The 15525-nt window shown below is 44.8% G+C and overlaps 1 protein-coding gene across 4 annotated transcripts; it reads left to right on the top strand.

Annotated features, from left to right (window-relative positions):
- LOC118944839 (1-acylglycerol-3-phosphate O-acyltransferase ABHD5-like) lies at positions 1-13989 on the top strand. Of its 4 annotated transcripts, none has more exons than XM_036966364.1 (10): positions 8-154; positions 3345-3443; positions 3789-3886; positions 3976-4145; positions 4697-4899; positions 11191-11345; positions 11501-11612; positions 11999-12185; positions 12392-12460; positions 12636-13989. In XM_036966364.1, the coding sequence occupies exons 1-10, from the start codon at positions 123-125 to the stop codon at positions 12732-12734; spliced, it is 1224 nt and encodes a 407-aa protein (XP_036822259.1). In that variant the 5' UTR covers positions 8-122; the 3' UTR covers positions 12735-13989. The 4 variants fall into 4 exon arrangements, with proteins under 4 accessions (XP_036822273.1, XP_036822259.1, XP_036822266.1 ...); XM_036966371.1 differs by having other exon boundaries at positions 91-154; positions 3363-3443; XM_036966373.1 differs by lacking the exon at positions 8-154 and adding an exon at positions 870-889.
- The last annotated feature ends 1536 nt before the right edge of the window (positions 13990-15525 follow it).

The following is a 15525-nucleotide window of genomic DNA, read 5'->3' as shown; positions in this document are numbered from 1 at the left end:
GTTTAGATCCTTAAGTATGGTAAAGGTTTTCCGTTGCAAAAGTTTTGCAACGGAAACCTCCTAATGAATACACGCCAGGTGATGTCATGTTTTGTGGATCATGTGATTTGGCTGTGTGAAGAATGGCTGACCAAGCGGTGACTACTGAGAGAGGGTGAGTGTGTTTTTTTATAAACAAACTTAGAACCGCTCTTTTAAATATAACAATATTGATAAAAGCGACCCACAAAAAGTTAATCATGATACAATATGTTTCCCTTGTGTCTTGTTATTAGCTAGTCCTAGCACGTTGATTGTTCTTGTTTGTCGTCAAGCACCTGTAGACTGAAGTTAATTTTCAATTGACTTAACACACTCGTGGCAACAATGTTGCCATTTCAGGACTTGACGTGTAAGTCGCCTTGTTTATAGTTTATGCCGGGTTCCGGTGCATGTCGGAGCTAGGAAACTCGGACTTTTCGACTTGCTAATTAGTTGAACGCGGTAGGTGATTGACAACAACAAGTTAGAAAGTCTGACATTTCCGATGTTCCTAGTTCCGACTAGCACGTGAAAGCGGCATTGGTCCGGGTTAAAAAGTCATGAAACCGACGGAGCGGTTTAAAGCTTGAAATTAACAGCTGTGTTGGAATGCGAACAATATGAGTGTCAGTTCTGAATGTATGGTGCGGGAGGATGACGGGAATGGTCGGAAGTGGAAATACATAAGAAGAAGAGAGATCATGATACAGAAAGCAGTGAAGCGTCTAGTGAAGAAAGCATGAAGAGGGCCTAGGTATGAAGCAAGGGTAGTAGTGATGTGTTGGAGTGGAAAGCGGTGATAGTGTTTGATGAGACCACGGGGCCTCACTTACACCCTATCTGACTAACTCATGCCGTAGAGAAAAAGGTAGGTGAAGTGAAATTAGCTCCATTCATTGGAAATGGTAGATTGTTAATATAGTGTGGTAGCCAGGCTCAGCAAGAGACTATTCTGAAAATGGAAAAGCTTAACGTAAATGGGAAGAAGATTAAAAGCCATGTCCCTGGTTCTTATGCTAGATTGGGGGAAGTCATCACTGTGGTCCCAATATCTATGTCCATAGATGATGTTAAAGAAAATGTGACGGGAGGCAGAGTAATTGAGGCCAAAAGGTTGATTGGTAGGAAAGAGTGTCAAACAAGTGAAAGATTATCAGTGGTGGTGAGGTTTGATAAAGTCTTGCTGAGAAAAGTACAGCTCCGATTCCTTAGTTTCAGTGTTAGAGAATGTGTCCCATACGCACTGCAATGTTTTAAACGCCAAAGAATGTAGCGGCTCAGTGTAAAGGAAAGAAAAGATGTGCCAAGTGAGTAGGGACACATGGTTATGGTGAATGTGGGAGCAATGTGAAGGTTAAGTGCAGTAATTGTGGGGGGGAACACTGTAGCATTTGGTGGATGCCAAGTACAGAGAGTCTCGGAGATATAGGATCAGTCGTGATGTATCGTATCGCTTTTATTGGTAAGGTTATTAATGCGACTCGGGTTGTGAAAAGCAGAAGGTTATTGTGGAGACGGCAAAAGAGATATTGGGGGTAACAGATGTTACTGTTGAAATGGTTGTTGATATGTTGAACAATCCTAAGGGTGAAGTGTTTCAGCATGATACAGATACATTTTAATGGTGTTAGTGAGGGTTTTGGGGGGCAGAGTGGAGGGTGTCTTTGACAGTGTCATATCTCAAGATGTTTTAGGTGTTGTTTACATGTACATAGACTACTCATAGACTACTTAGACTACTTATATTTTAAATGTCCATGTTTCTATTTTCTGATCTTAATTTAGGACAATTCCACGGTGATGGAATTATCCTGAGAAATTCTATGGTCATGGAATTATGCCCAGACTCAGAATTTTCACTTTAAAATGTATACCAAACAAAAAAACATTGATTTCAAAGTTTAACCAACCATATAACTAACTCTATGCAAAAGGACTTAACCATTTCCACACAAAATATACAGTAAGAACTGTGCAGATATAAAGTTTGGTAACAGAATATCAGAATAATCGCTCTCGTTGGCTGGCCCTCGCGTCATACTCGTCGCCAAACCCACTGGCTCCATGTCATCTACAAGACCCTGCTAGGTAAAGTCCCCCTTATCTCAGCTCGCTGGTCACCATAGCATCACCCACCTGTAGCACTCGCTCCAGCAGGTATATCTCTCTGGTCACCCCCAAAACCAATTCTTCCTTTGGCCGCCTCTCCTTCCAGTTCTCTGCTGCAATGACTGGAACGAACTACAAAAATCTCTGAAACTGGAAACACTTATCTCCCTCACTAGCTTTAAGCACCAGCTGTCAGAGCAGCTCACAAATTACTGCACCTGTACATAGCCCACCTATAATTTAGCCCAAACAACTACCTCTTTCCCTACTGAATTTATTTTATTTTATTTATTTATTTATTTATTTAGCTCCTTTGCACCCCATTATTTTTATTTCTACTTTGCACATTCTTCCACTGCAAATCTACCATTCCAGTGTTTTACTTGCTATATTGTATTTACTTTGCCACCATGGCCTTTTTTTGCCTTTACCCCCCTTATCTCACCTCATTTGCTCACATCGTATATAGGCTTGTTTCTACTGTGTTATTGACTGTGTTTGTTTTACTCCATGTGTAACTCTGTTGTTGTATGTGTCGAACTGCTTTGCTTTATCTTGACCAGGTCGCAATTGTAAATGAGAACTTGTTCTCAACTTGCCAACCTGGTTAAATAAAGGTGTTCTCAACTAGCCAACCTGGTTAAATAAAGGTGTTCTCAACTAGCCAACCTGGTTAAATAAAGGTGTTCTCAACTAGCCAACCTGGTTAAATAAAGGTGAAAAAATAATAATAATAAAAAAATAAAACCCAGGGAGATTTTACCGTAATTTTGTTACCAAATTTAGCATCTGCACAGTTTTTCCAGTAAATTGTTCAAAGTAGTCATTGTGCATAGAGTTGGTTTGTTAAACTTCTAAATCAATATTTTTTTTGATTGGCATACAGCGTAATTCAGCTACTGTGGAAATGCCATATTGACAATGCCTAAAGTAAAATGTTTTAGGAAGGCTTGAAAGCTTTGTTCAAGTGTTTTTGTAAGCCTATAGGCCAGTACACTACAACCTTCTCCACTACTGCAACCCAATTTCAAGAACCAATTATCCAATACCTTATCTGTTTTATAATTTAGGATGTAACTAAGTCCAATGCAGCGAATCCCATCCCCAACACTAACTGCATTTCCCCATTCAATGAACACAAGCACATGTGATTAATAAGGCTATTGCATGTCGTCCCTGGCATATAACATCCCTTTTTCCACTCTGTTTTTTAGTTTGTTTTTTGGCTGCAGACTGGCTCAGCGAATACTGATGTTTCTTGGTATTCATAGTCTTTTCTACAATTTGTTGAGTGTCCTGGACAGAACGTTGAGGTAACCTACCTACCGGTGTGATTGTCAGACTAACTCCACCTCCCCGGCCGCACCCCACTCATATGCTGCTAGTGCAACTCTAACTCCCTGCTGCATGCAGTGCTTGAGGCAGGAAGTAACATCCCTGGCAGTTCAATCAGTTAACAAACCCTGCATGTCATTTTATTTTCACCTATCCCCGAAGCATGTTTACAAGTTGTTGTTTTTTTACATTTAATGTCTCGTCTCCTTTTTGCTGTGAAATATTACAACCGTCAGCAACATGACTCCTGACTACCAATGTAATCCCAGACCGTATAGGCTATAGCCTAGGCTGGTTGATGAGTTGTGTCTGTGTCTATGCAGGTCCTGGACTTCCACGGCATGGATCACCAGCTGGCTGCCCTCCTGGTGCCCCACCTCCCAGAACCAGCTCAAGACTGCAGAGGAGAAGATGCTGCAATGTAAGGAATTCCTCTCTTTTGCCATCAAACTGTATTTCCAGCCATGGCCAATTTGTGGATTCTTTTGTGTGGATCCGTTTCATCCCCAGGCATCACAGGCAAGGTGTCCCAGCAGTATGTCCCAATCTCGGATGGTAACATGCTGTGGACCCTCACATTGAATGGAAACATGAAGAACCAGACTCCCCTGGTGCTGCTGCATGGCTTCGGTGGAGGGGTGGGCCTGTGGGCCCTCAACCTAGACGCCCTGGCCCAACAGGTTCGTCTCTGAAGCACAGGCTTCTCTTGTAGCGTTGGAAAGCCTGAGGAAGTTCTCCTCAGAGAGACCATGTAAAGGGGTGTGGTACGACAGAGTCTAGATAGAAACTAGTGCACATTGCCATATATCAAACCACTGCAGTATTTTGCATGGTTGCGGCTCTGAACAGGTTGTTATAATCATATTTCTGATGTTTATGTAAGGATGAATAAGGTACGTAACTAACGGTGTATAGGCTACTACAAGGTAGGAAAAGAAACAAGGAAATGCCTCTTCGGAGGGGAAACTTCATTTCTACTCACAGCCAATCACATACTGAATTTCTCCAGACTTCCAAAAGAGATTTGGAGGATGGTCACAGGAAACTACCAATAGGTCAACTGGTCAACCACACCTGCTATATATAACTAGCTCTAATTGTTGTCTGACTGCTATATATTTTGTGTATGCTTTCTTTTTAACACTGACTTCTATTTTTAGTAAGTTTTATCATGTTGTGTAGTGCCTTTACAAATAAAATGACTTTTCATTATTATTATTGTTAATAATAGAGGCCCGTCTATGCCTTTGACCTGCTGGGCTTCGGCCAGAGCAGCAGGCCCTACTTCAGCTCCGACGCCAAGGAGGCTGAGGCCCAGTTTGTGGACTCCATCGAGCAGTGGAGGGCTAAAGTCGGCCTGGAAGCCATGGTCATGCTGGGACATAACTTTGGAGGTTATTTGGCAGCTGCTTATTCGCTCAAGTATCCCACCAGGCAAGTATCACCTGACACCACCCAACACTTTCCCCAGTTCAGAACCATAGACAAGTTTCAATATGAATGGCTGTTTTATTCCTTAGTATTTAGCCACCTCCTTGGTTAAAGATAGAATACTACATGTGTTTAGCCAGTCCTTGGTTCACCCTCCTATGCTTGACTAATACTGTACACCCCAGACCTCACGGGATGTTGGTATGCAGGTGCTAACCTCTGATAACAACATGAATGTCCTTAAAAAGTGTCCCCTCTGTGCTGTATCTCAACTGAATCATCTTCTCTCACTGTGTTGCTAAGATTTCAGCAGGAACCTAACTCATTATAAATGTCTCCAAAACCTCATCACACTCAGATCAGAACAGCTTAAAGCAGCCAGCCAGCCACATCCTGTTCTTCTAGTATTAAAGCAGCCAGCCAGCCACATCCTGTCCTTCTAGTATTAAAGCAGCCAGCCAGCCACATCCTGTCCTTCTAGTATTCAAGCAGCCAGCCAGCCACATCCTGTCCTTCTAGTATTAAAGCAGCCAGCCAGCCACGTCCTGTCCTTCTAGTATTCAAGCAGCCAGCCAGCCACATCCTGTCCTTCTAGTATTCAAGCAGCCAGCCAGCCAGCCACATCCTGTCCTTCTAGTATTAAAGCAGCCAACCACATCCTGTCCTTCTAGTATTCAAGCAGCCAGCCAGCCAGCCACATCCTGTCCTTCTAGTATTCAAGCAGCCAGCCAGCCACATCCTGTCATTCTAGTAATCAAGCAGCCAGCCAGCCACATCCTGTCCTTCTCTAGTATTCAAGCAGCCAGCCAGCCACATCCTGTCCTTCTCTAGTATTCAAGCAGCCAGCCAGACACATCCTGTCCTTCTCTAGTATTCAAGCAGCCAGCCACATCCTGTCCTTCTCTAGTATTCAAGCAGCCAGCCACATCCTGTCCTTCTCTAGTATTCAAGCAGCCAACCACATCCTGTCCTTCTCTAGTATTCAAGCAGCCAGCCACATCCTGTCCTTCTAGTATTCAAGCAGCCAGCCACATCCTGTCCTTCTCTAGTATTCAAGCAGCCAGCCACATCCTGTCCTTCTCTAGTATTCAAGCAGCCAGCCACATCCTGTCCTTCTCTAGTATTAAAGCAGCCAGCCAGCCACATCCTGTCCTTCTCTAGTATTAAAGCAGCCAGCCACATCCTGTCCTTCTCTAGTATTCAAGCAGCCAGCCATATCCTGTCCTTCTCTAGTATTAAAGCAGCCAGCCAGCCACACCCTGTCCTTCTCTAGTATTAAAGCAGCCAGCCAGCCACATCCTGTCCTTCTCTAGTATTAAAGCAGCCAGCCAGCCACATCCTGTCCTTCTCTAGTATTCAAGCAGCCGGCCACATCCTGTCCTTCTAGTATTCAAGCAGCCAGCCACATCCTGTCCTTCTCTAGTATTAAAGCAGCCAGCCACATCCTGTCCTTCTTTATTATTAAAGCAGCCAGCCACATCCTGTCCTTCTCTAGTATTTAAGCAGCCAACCACATCCTGCCCTTCTAGTATTCAAGCAGCCAGCCACATCCTGTCCTTCTCTAGTATTAAAGCAGCCAACCACATCCTGTCCTTCTAGTATTCAAGCAGCCAGCCACATCCTGTCCTTCTCTAGTATTAAAGCAGCCAGCCACATCCTGTCCTTCTCTAGTATTAAAGCAGCCAGCCAGCCACATCCTGTCCTTCTCTAGTATTAAAGCAGCCAGCCAGCCACATCCTGTCCTTCTCTAGTATTCAAGCAGCCAGCCACATCCTGTCCTTCTAGTATTCAAGCAGCCAGCCACATCCTGTCCTTCTCTAGTATTCAAGCAGCCAGCCACATCCTGTCCTTCTCTAGTATTAAAGCAGCCAACCACATCCTGTCCTTCTAGTATTCAAGCAGCCAGCCACATCCTGTCCTTCTCTAGTATTCAAGCAGCCAGCCACATCCTGTCCTTCTCTAGTATTCAAGCAGCCAGCCACATCCTGTCCTTCTCTAGTATTAAAGCAGCCAGCCACATCATGTCCTTCTCTAGTATTAAAGCAGCCAGCCACATCCTGTCCTTCTCTAGTATTCAAGCAGCCGGCCACATCCTGTCCTTCTAGTATTCAAGCAGCCAGCCACATCCTGTCCTTCTCTAGTATTAAAGCAGCCAGCCACATCCTGTCCTTCTTTATTATTAAAGCAGCCAGCCACATCCTGTCCTTCTCTAGTATTTAAGCAGCCAACCACATCCTGCCCTTCTAGTATTCAAGCAGCCAGCCACATCCTGTCCTTCTCTAGTATTAAAGCAGCCAACCACATCCTGTCCTTCTAGTATTCAAGCAGCCAGCCACATCCTGTCCTTCTCTAGTATTAAAGCAGCCAGCCACATCCTGTCCTTCTCTAGTATTAAAGCAGCCAGCCAGCCACATCCTGTCCTTCTCTAGTATTAAAGCAGCCAGCCAGCCACATCCTGTCCTTCTCTAGTATTCAAGCAGCCAGCCACATCCTGTCCTTCTAGTATTCAAGCAGCCAGCCACATCCTGTCCTTCTCTAGTATTCAAGCAGCCAGCCACATCCTGTCCTTCTCTAGTATTAAAGCAGCCAGCCACATCCTGTCCTTCTCTAGTATTAAAGCAGCCAACCACATCCTGTCCTTCTAGTATTCAAGCAGCCAGCCACATCCTGTCCTTCTCTAGTATTCAAGCAGCCAGCCACATCCTGTCCTTCTCTAGTATTCAAGCAGCCAGCCACATCCTGTCCTTCTCTAGTATTAAAGCAGCCAGCCACATCATGTCCTTCTCTAGTATTAAAGCAGCCAGCCACACCCTGTCCTTCTCTAGTATTAAAGCAGACAGCCACATCCTGTCCTTCTCTAGTATTCAAGCAGCCAGCCACATCCTGTCCTTCTCTAGTATTCAAGCAGCCAGCCACATCCTGTCCTTCTCTAGTATTAAAGCAGCCAGCCACATCCTGTCCTTCTCTAGTATTAAAGCAGCCAGCCACATCCTGTCCTTCTAGTATTCAAGCAGCCAGCCACATCCTGTCCTTCTCTAGTATTCAAGCAGCCAGCCACATCCTGTCCTTCTCTAGTATTCAAGCAGCCAGCCACATCATGTCCTTCTCTAGTATTAAAGCAGCCAGCCACATCCTGTCCTTCTCTAGTATTAAAGCAGCCAGCCACATCCTGTCCTTCTCTAGTATTAAAGCAGCCAGCCACATCCTGTCCTTCTCTAGTATTCAAGCAGCCAGCCACATCCTGTCCTTCTCTAGTATTAAAGCAGCCAGCCACATCCTGTCCTTCTCTAGTATTCAAGCAGCCAACCACATCCTGTCCTTCTCTAGTATTCAAGCAGCCAGCCACATCCTGTCCTTCTAGTATTCAAGCAGCCAGCCACATCCTGTCCTTCTCTAGTATTCAAGCAGCCAGCCACATCCTGTCCTTCTCTAGTATTCAAGCAGCCAGCCACATCCTGTCCTTCTCTAGTATTCAAGCAGCCAGCCACATCCTGTCCTTCTCTAGTATTCAAGCAACCAGCCACATCCTGTCCTTCTCTAGTATTAAAGCAGCCAGCCAGCCACATCCTGTCCTTCTCTAGTATTAAAGCAGCCAGCCACATCCTGTCCTTCTCTAGTATTAAAGCAGCCAACCACATCCTGTACTTCTAGTATTCAAGCAGCCAGCCACATCCTGTCCTTCTCTAGTATTAAAGCAGCCAGCCAGCCACACCCTGTCCTTCTCTAGTATTAAAGCAGCCAGCCAGCCACATCCTGTACTTCTCTAGTATTAAAGCAGCCAGCCAGCCACATCCTGTCCTTCTCTAGTATTCAAGCAGCCGGCCACATCCTGTCCTTCTAGTATTCAAGCAGCCAGCCACATCCTGTCCTTCTCTAGTATTCAAGCAGCCGGCCACATCCTGTCCTTCTAGTATTTAAGCAGCCAACCACATCCTGCCCTTCTAGTATTCAAGCAGCCAGCCACATCCTGTCCTTCTCTAGTATTAAAGCAGCCAACCACATCCTGTCCTTCTAGTATTCAAGCAGCCAGCCACATCCTGTCCTTCTCTAGTATTAAAGCAGCCAGCCACATCCTGTCCTTCTCTAGTATTAAAGCAGCCAGCCAGCCACATCCTGTCCTTCTCTAGTATTAAAGCAGCCAGCCAGCCACATCCTGTCCTTCTCTAGTATTCAAGCAGCCAGCCACATCCTGTCCTTCTAGTATTCAAGCAGCCAGCCACATCCTGTCCTTCTCTAGTATTCAAGCAGCCAGCCACATCCTGTCCTTCTCTAGTATTAAAGCAGCCAACCACATCCTGTCCTTCTAGTATTCAAGCAGCCAGCCACATCCTGTCCTTCTCTAGTATTCAAGCAGCCAGCCACATCCTGTCCTTCTCTAGTATTAAAGCAGCCAGCCACATCCTGTCCTTCTCTAGTATTCAAGCAGCCAGCCACATCCTGTCCTTCTCTAGCATTAAAGCAGCCAGCCACATCATGTCCTTCTCTAGTATTAAAGCAGCCAGCCACATCCTGTCCTTCTCTAGTATTAAAGCAGCCAGCCACATCCTGTCCTTCTCTAGTATTAAAGCAGCCAGCCAGCCACATCCTGTCCTTCTCTAGTATTAAAGCAGCCAGCCAGCCACATCCTGTCCTTCTCTAGTATTAAAGCAGCCAGCCAGCCACATCCTGTCCTTCTAGTATTAAAGCAGCCAGCCAGCCACATCCTGTCCTTCTAGTATTAAAGCAGCCAGCCAGCCACATCCTGTCCTTCTCTAGTATTAAAGCAGCCAGCCAGCCACATCCTGTCCTTCTCTAGTATTAAAGCAGCCAGCCAGCCACATCCTGTCCTTCTAGTATTAAAGCAGCCAGCCAGCCACATCCTGTCCTTCTAGTATTCAAGCAGCCAGCCAGCCACATCCTGTCCTTCTAGTATTAAAGCAGCCAGCCAGCCACATCCTGTCCTTCTAGTATTAAAGCAGCCAGCCAGCCACATCCTGTCCTTCTCTAGTATTAAAGCAGCCAGCCAGCCACATCCTGTCCTTCTCTAGTATTAAAGCAGCCAGCCAGCCACATCCTGTCCTTCTAGTATTAAAGCAGCCAGCCAGCCACATCCTGTCCTTCTAGTATTAAAGCAGCCAGCCAGCCACATCCGGGCTTCTAGTATTAAAGCAGCCAACCACATCCTGTCCTTCTCTAGTATTAAAGCAGCCAGCCAGCCACATCCTGTCCTTCTCTAGTATTAAAGCAGCCAGCCACATCCTGTCCTTCTCTAGTATTAAAGCAGCCAGCCACATCCTGTCCTTCTCTATTATTAAAGCAGCCCGCCAGCCACATCCTGTCCTTCTCTAGTATTAAAGCAGCCAGCCAGCCACATCCTGTCCTTCTCTAGTATTAAAGCAGCCAGCCAGCCACATCCTGTCCTTCTCTAGTATTAAAGCAGCCAGCCAGCCACATCCTGTCCTTCTCTAGTATTAAAGCAGCCAGCCAGCCACATCCTGTTCTTCTCTAGTATTAAAGCAGCCAGCCAGCCACATCCTGTCCTTCTCTAGTATTAAAGCAGCCAGCCAGCCACATCCTGTCCTTCTCTAGTATTAAAGCAGCCAGCCAGCTACATCCTGTCCTTCTCTAGTATTAAAGCAGCCAGCCAGCCACATCCTGTCCTTCTAGTATTAAAGCAGCCCGCCAGCCACATCCTGTCCTTCTCTAGTATTAAAGCAGCCAGCCAGCCACATCCTGTCCTTCTCTAGTATTAAAGCAGCCAGCCAGCCACATCCTGTCCTTCTAGTATTAAAGCAGCCCGCCAGCCACATCCTGTCCTTCTCTAGTATTAAAGCAGCCAGCCAGCCACATCCTGATTATCCTAATTGGCTCTGAATTAAGGACAAAATGCTCTTACTCTGACTGGGGCACTTTGGCTATGTTTAGACAGGCAGCCCAATTCTGTTATTATTTTCAACTAATTGGTCTTTTGACCAACATCAGATTTTTTTCAGAGCTGATCTGATTGGTCAAAAGACCAATTAGGGAAAAAAATATCAGAATTGGTCTGCCTGTCTAAATGCCGCCTTTATTTCCCCTGTTCAGTTCACCGATGGACAGATCACTTAATAAACTGTGCCCTAGTGGTTTAGATTATTTCCTTTCCAGACCTTTCAATACGACATCAACTTATTTTGTTCACAACCATAGAGGCGTTTCAGTTATTTCAGATTGGTGTTGATGGTGTATGGTCTTTCCTCTTCACTGTCCTGTAGGGTGCAACACATGGTGCTGGTTGAGCCGTGGGTCTGACCTTTCCTCTTCACTGTCCTGTAGGGTAAAGCACATGGTGCTGGTTGAGCCGTGGGGCTTACCTGAGCGTCCAGACACAGAAGACCAGGACAGGCCCACCCCCGTGTGGATCAAAGCCCTGGGAGCCATGTTGAGCCCGTTCAACCCCCTGGCAGGGCTACGACTGGTGGGGCCACTGGGTAAGACTGGCAGCCTGTCTGACTAGATGGATGACAGACATAGAAATACTACTGTAAATTACATTTCAGTTACATACCTGTCTGACTGGATGACTGCATTGTTTATGGGATGGAGTTTTTACCAGCATTCAAACCCACCTCCTTTGTTCTTCAAGGTCCCACACTTGTTTCAGCTCTAAGACCAGACTTCAAGAAGAAATACTTGTCCATGTTCAACGACGATACGGTCACAGAGTATATCTATCACCTGAATGTCCAGACTCCCAGGTTAGTCCCTCTCTCTCTCTATTTAGTTCCTGTTTGAGTTCACAGGCTTTTTATCTCCACTTACTCTGGGCCTGTATTTACAGTCTCAGTCTGAGTGAGTTTCAATACAGTTCACTTCCAATCTTTTCCTCTTAGACCATAATGAAGAAGATGTTATGATTAAGATTAATACGACTTCAATTCTGAAATGCTTTTGTAATATAGGCTGTGATTTTCATTTGTCTCACACCCTTATTTCAGTGATAATGTTAGTTTTACTCTGTTGTAGTGGTGAGTTCAAAGTAGCTGCTTATTAAGGATTATTCTGAGAAGATCAGATTATCGTATACCTTACTGCTGTACTTCTCCCTCTTTAGTAATAATCATGTTTGTTTACTCTGTTGCAGTGGTGAGACAGCCTTCAAGAACATGACCATCCCATACGGGTGGGCCAAGAGGCCTATGCTGCAGAGGATTGGCCTGCTCCATGCTGACATCCCTATTACGGTGATATATGGGTCACGCTCCAGCATCGACGGTAACTCGGGCAACGCTATCAAAGAAATGAGGCCAAACTCTCATGTGGAGATCATAGTACGTTTCAATTCCTTTAAGCTGAACACTTAAGATGCTGTCTGTGTGTGGTTGTCTAATGCGTGAGACAGCTGGCTCAGCTCTTATATTCAGATTTATTCAGCAGGTGGCAGGAAAAAAAGTCAATTGAAGTGTTAAATCCTAGATGAATATGATTTTCCAGAATGTGTATCTGATCTCATATTTCTATTCCTCCTCTCTCCCAGGCTATCAGAGGAGCGGGCCACTACGTCTATGCTGACCAGCCAGAGGACTTCAACCACAGAGTGCTTCAGGTGTGTGACGCGCTGGGCTGAGGGGGGGGGCACTAGTTAACCTGCGGAGAGTGACGTGTTACACCTGTCATGCCCAGAGCTTGTCCTCTCAGTGTGCATGTGATCTGTGAGGATAGAGAGGACTGGGTATACAGCTCAATAGGGCTATATTTTACCTCGATCATCCTCACTTTAGGTCCTCAGTAGTAGACCTACCACCACCAGCACAGCAGACCTGCTAACTAGGGAAGGACCCCGTGTTGAAAAGATGATTCTCCTGGATTGTTTGGTTTGACACTTTTTTATTCATTCTACTGACAAAAGAGAATGGCTCATAGTTGTTACTGCTTGTTGTGATTTTGGTCATTTTGTGATGAGTGTGTCAGCTTTTAATCTGCTGTTTTAAGAAATGTGATTCTCAGAACGATACAGACTACAATTTGACCACTTGTGGATTATTCTCATTCTGTCAAAGATCCTTTGTGAGATTATTTAGAAATGTGTCATTTGCGTCATAACAGCTCATGTAGATATGACCACGGACCATAGAGTTTTCATTTAAAAACACATGATTGTGGAACTTCTAGACCTCTGGTTTTGCTGATGGGCTCCTGAGTGGCACAGTGGTCTAAGGCACTTCATCTCAGTGCTTCATCTCAGTTCCAGGCTGTATCACAACCGGCCGTGATTGGCAGTCCCGTAGGGAGGCGCACCATTGGCCCAGCGTCGTTAGGGTTTGGCCGGGGTAGGCCGTCATTGCAAATAAGAATTTCTTCTTAACTGACTTGCGTAGTTAAGGTTAAATAAATCCCAAATATAAAAAGATGTCCCCATGACAACCGAAGTGCCTTTTTAATGACCTAGTATGTGACCAGGGACTACAGTCATTGCTGCTGCTTTTTGGTCTTGTCTTTTTATGGGTCCTTTTGCAAGTGGTCGTTTTCACTTCAAGATGTTCTAATTATGTTCTCATTCATAGTGTTTTGGCTCTTGTTGTGGTCTAGTGTTAAAATAATCCACGTATTAATAGCTAGCGTGTGCAGGTGAAGGAAAACGCAGCATCAGAATCTAGTAATTGAAGATAACTACTCCATTCTTCTCAGCTGCCATTGTGGGGAAAGAAGGTTCGGCCTCAATAAATCCCATTCATTCATTGCAACAGTATTTGATAGTATTATTAGGCACCTGTCCAGGGTGTCTGGAAAAGCACAGTATCTAGGTCTAAGATCAGTTAGCATAGCTATAGCAGCCTGTCCTCTTATTTCATATAGGTGGCAGCTAATATCTCTGTGTGTGAAGTTGCAGATTGGGTGAGTTACTTAGACTTTTACAGCCACTTTACCCAGTGCACCGTTTACTAGATGTGCTGAGCCCAAGGATAAGGTTTGATTAACTCCTGAACATGTGGATGCCTTTGTATTGTTGTCCTGTATATCATTGTAAGTCTCCAATCACAAGTCAATTACCGTGGGGAAGAACAAATGGTGCTTCTCTATTCATGTATTGTAAAATACCTGTAAATAATAAAGATTATATTATGATTTCCGTGGCCTTTGTTGTGACACATGTATATTTAGACTTGTGTTGTGAAGATCAACAATATTTCAGTCTTAAAAACTACAACTCTCATGGGCATTCTGTCTGAAAACCACCTTTACAATAAAAGATTGCAGTAAAAGTGGAGTAACTGCAGTAAAAGTGGAGTAACTGCAGTAATTGCGGAGTAACTGAAGTGTACTGCAGTCAGAGTGCAGTATAACTGCAGTTACACTTTAAAATTACTGCAGTAAAATAACTTGTTGTCACGGTGACTTTATCAAGCATTTTTTTATGCACACTGTTTTCTGTTCAAAGAGGAGAGCTAATCTCAACCGCTTTCGTTCCTATGAATTGTTCCTTTGAGAGAGATGAACCCCACTGTGTGAAATGTGGTCGTCAGAGCTCCAGAGGAAGAACATGGGAGCTTTTTAGGACCCATAAAAGTACAGAACTGCAACATGGACATCAGTATGACGTTCAGGGGTAGACGTTACACCAGTCTGGGTTATTTGTTATTGTGCTCTAAAATGGAGCAAAGCAAAGGTGAACATTTATCAATATTTCCCCCAACCCCGTTGACATGTCAGAGCTGCCAACTGTCGGTTACTAAGAGTAATGGTTCGTATCTGTGATGAGGGCAGGCCTTGTCTTTCAGTACATGACCACTAGAGGGAAACCTCCCTCAGATCAGGATGGGGATGGAGGGAGCCTGCCTTGCTGAAGTGCAGTTAGCGAATCATCAAGGTCAATGTTACATCATTCAGTTCTGCTTCTCATCCTATGACCACTTAAAATATCAATAGGCTGTGTAAAAGGAAGAATAGTATTTTTCTGCATTAGGGTCTATATATGGCTGCCATAGGCTAAAGAAGAAAGGGCTGCAGCGTTGCATTTTAACTTGCTCCCTTACAGTGAGCAGGTTGACATTTATTGGGATGAGTCTTGTCCTGGAGGCCCAACTGAAAGATTTCCTCTGAGCCAGCTGCAAAGTCAAAATTGGCAATATTGTTAAAATGTATGAAAACAAAAATGAGCTATCTGGGCTACATTTCAGGTTAGTAGTATGCTTAACGTTAGGTTTAAAATGAGATTTTATGACTGGCCGTGCCAGCTAGTGACCACTCACAGCAGAGCTGCCTCCAGAAGAAGATTCATGACGACAACGCTAACCTGCTTACTGTGAGGGTAAATTAGGACAAGGGAGAGGCAGAAGCTCTGAGGGAGGGTAGAATGTGGTGCTGAAAATGTGTCCGGACAAAGACGTTTACAATGTTAACAATGATATCTATATCAACGACATCCTATCCTTATTGGTTCAGCCCCGGATCAATTGTCCATGAATGCTGTATGAAAATGTGCAAACTCGTATGGAAATAGTACAGACTTCTAAGGAAAGAGCCGATGGTATAGGATACTGTACTTCCTTAGGTGAAAGCTAAGATGCAGACTGGTGCAGTGTGCACTTACAGTAATGTATACAGGGTGGGTGTAGGGCGGCACGCCTAGCGGTTAGAGCATTGGGTCAGTAACCGAAAGGTCGCTGGTTC

This window comes from Oncorhynchus mykiss, chromosome 3, assembly GCF_013265735.2.
Source record: "Oncorhynchus mykiss isolate Arlee chromosome 3, USDA_OmykA_1.1, whole genome shotgun sequence".
NCBI classification, from domain to species: Eukaryota; Metazoa; Chordata; class Actinopteri; order Salmoniformes; family Salmonidae; genus Oncorhynchus; species Oncorhynchus mykiss.
The sequence above is the reverse complement of the archived record's forward strand: the minus strand, read 5'-3'. Positions and strand labels throughout refer to the sequence as shown.

Bases quoted from the DNA above. Each gene is read 5' to 3' on its own strand.
- LOC118944839 (XM_036966364.1), top strand. From the start codon at position 123: ATGGCTGACCAAGCGGTGACTACTGAGAGAGG. The intron at 12,186-12,391 runs GTACGTTTCAAT...CCTCTCTCCCAG, and splicing joins ACTCTCATGTGGAGATCATA to GCTATCAGAGGAGCGGGCCA. The intron at 12,461-12,635 runs GTGTGTGACGCG...TCCTCACTTTAG, and splicing joins TCAACCACAGAGTGCTTCAG to GTCCTCAGTAGTAGACCTAC.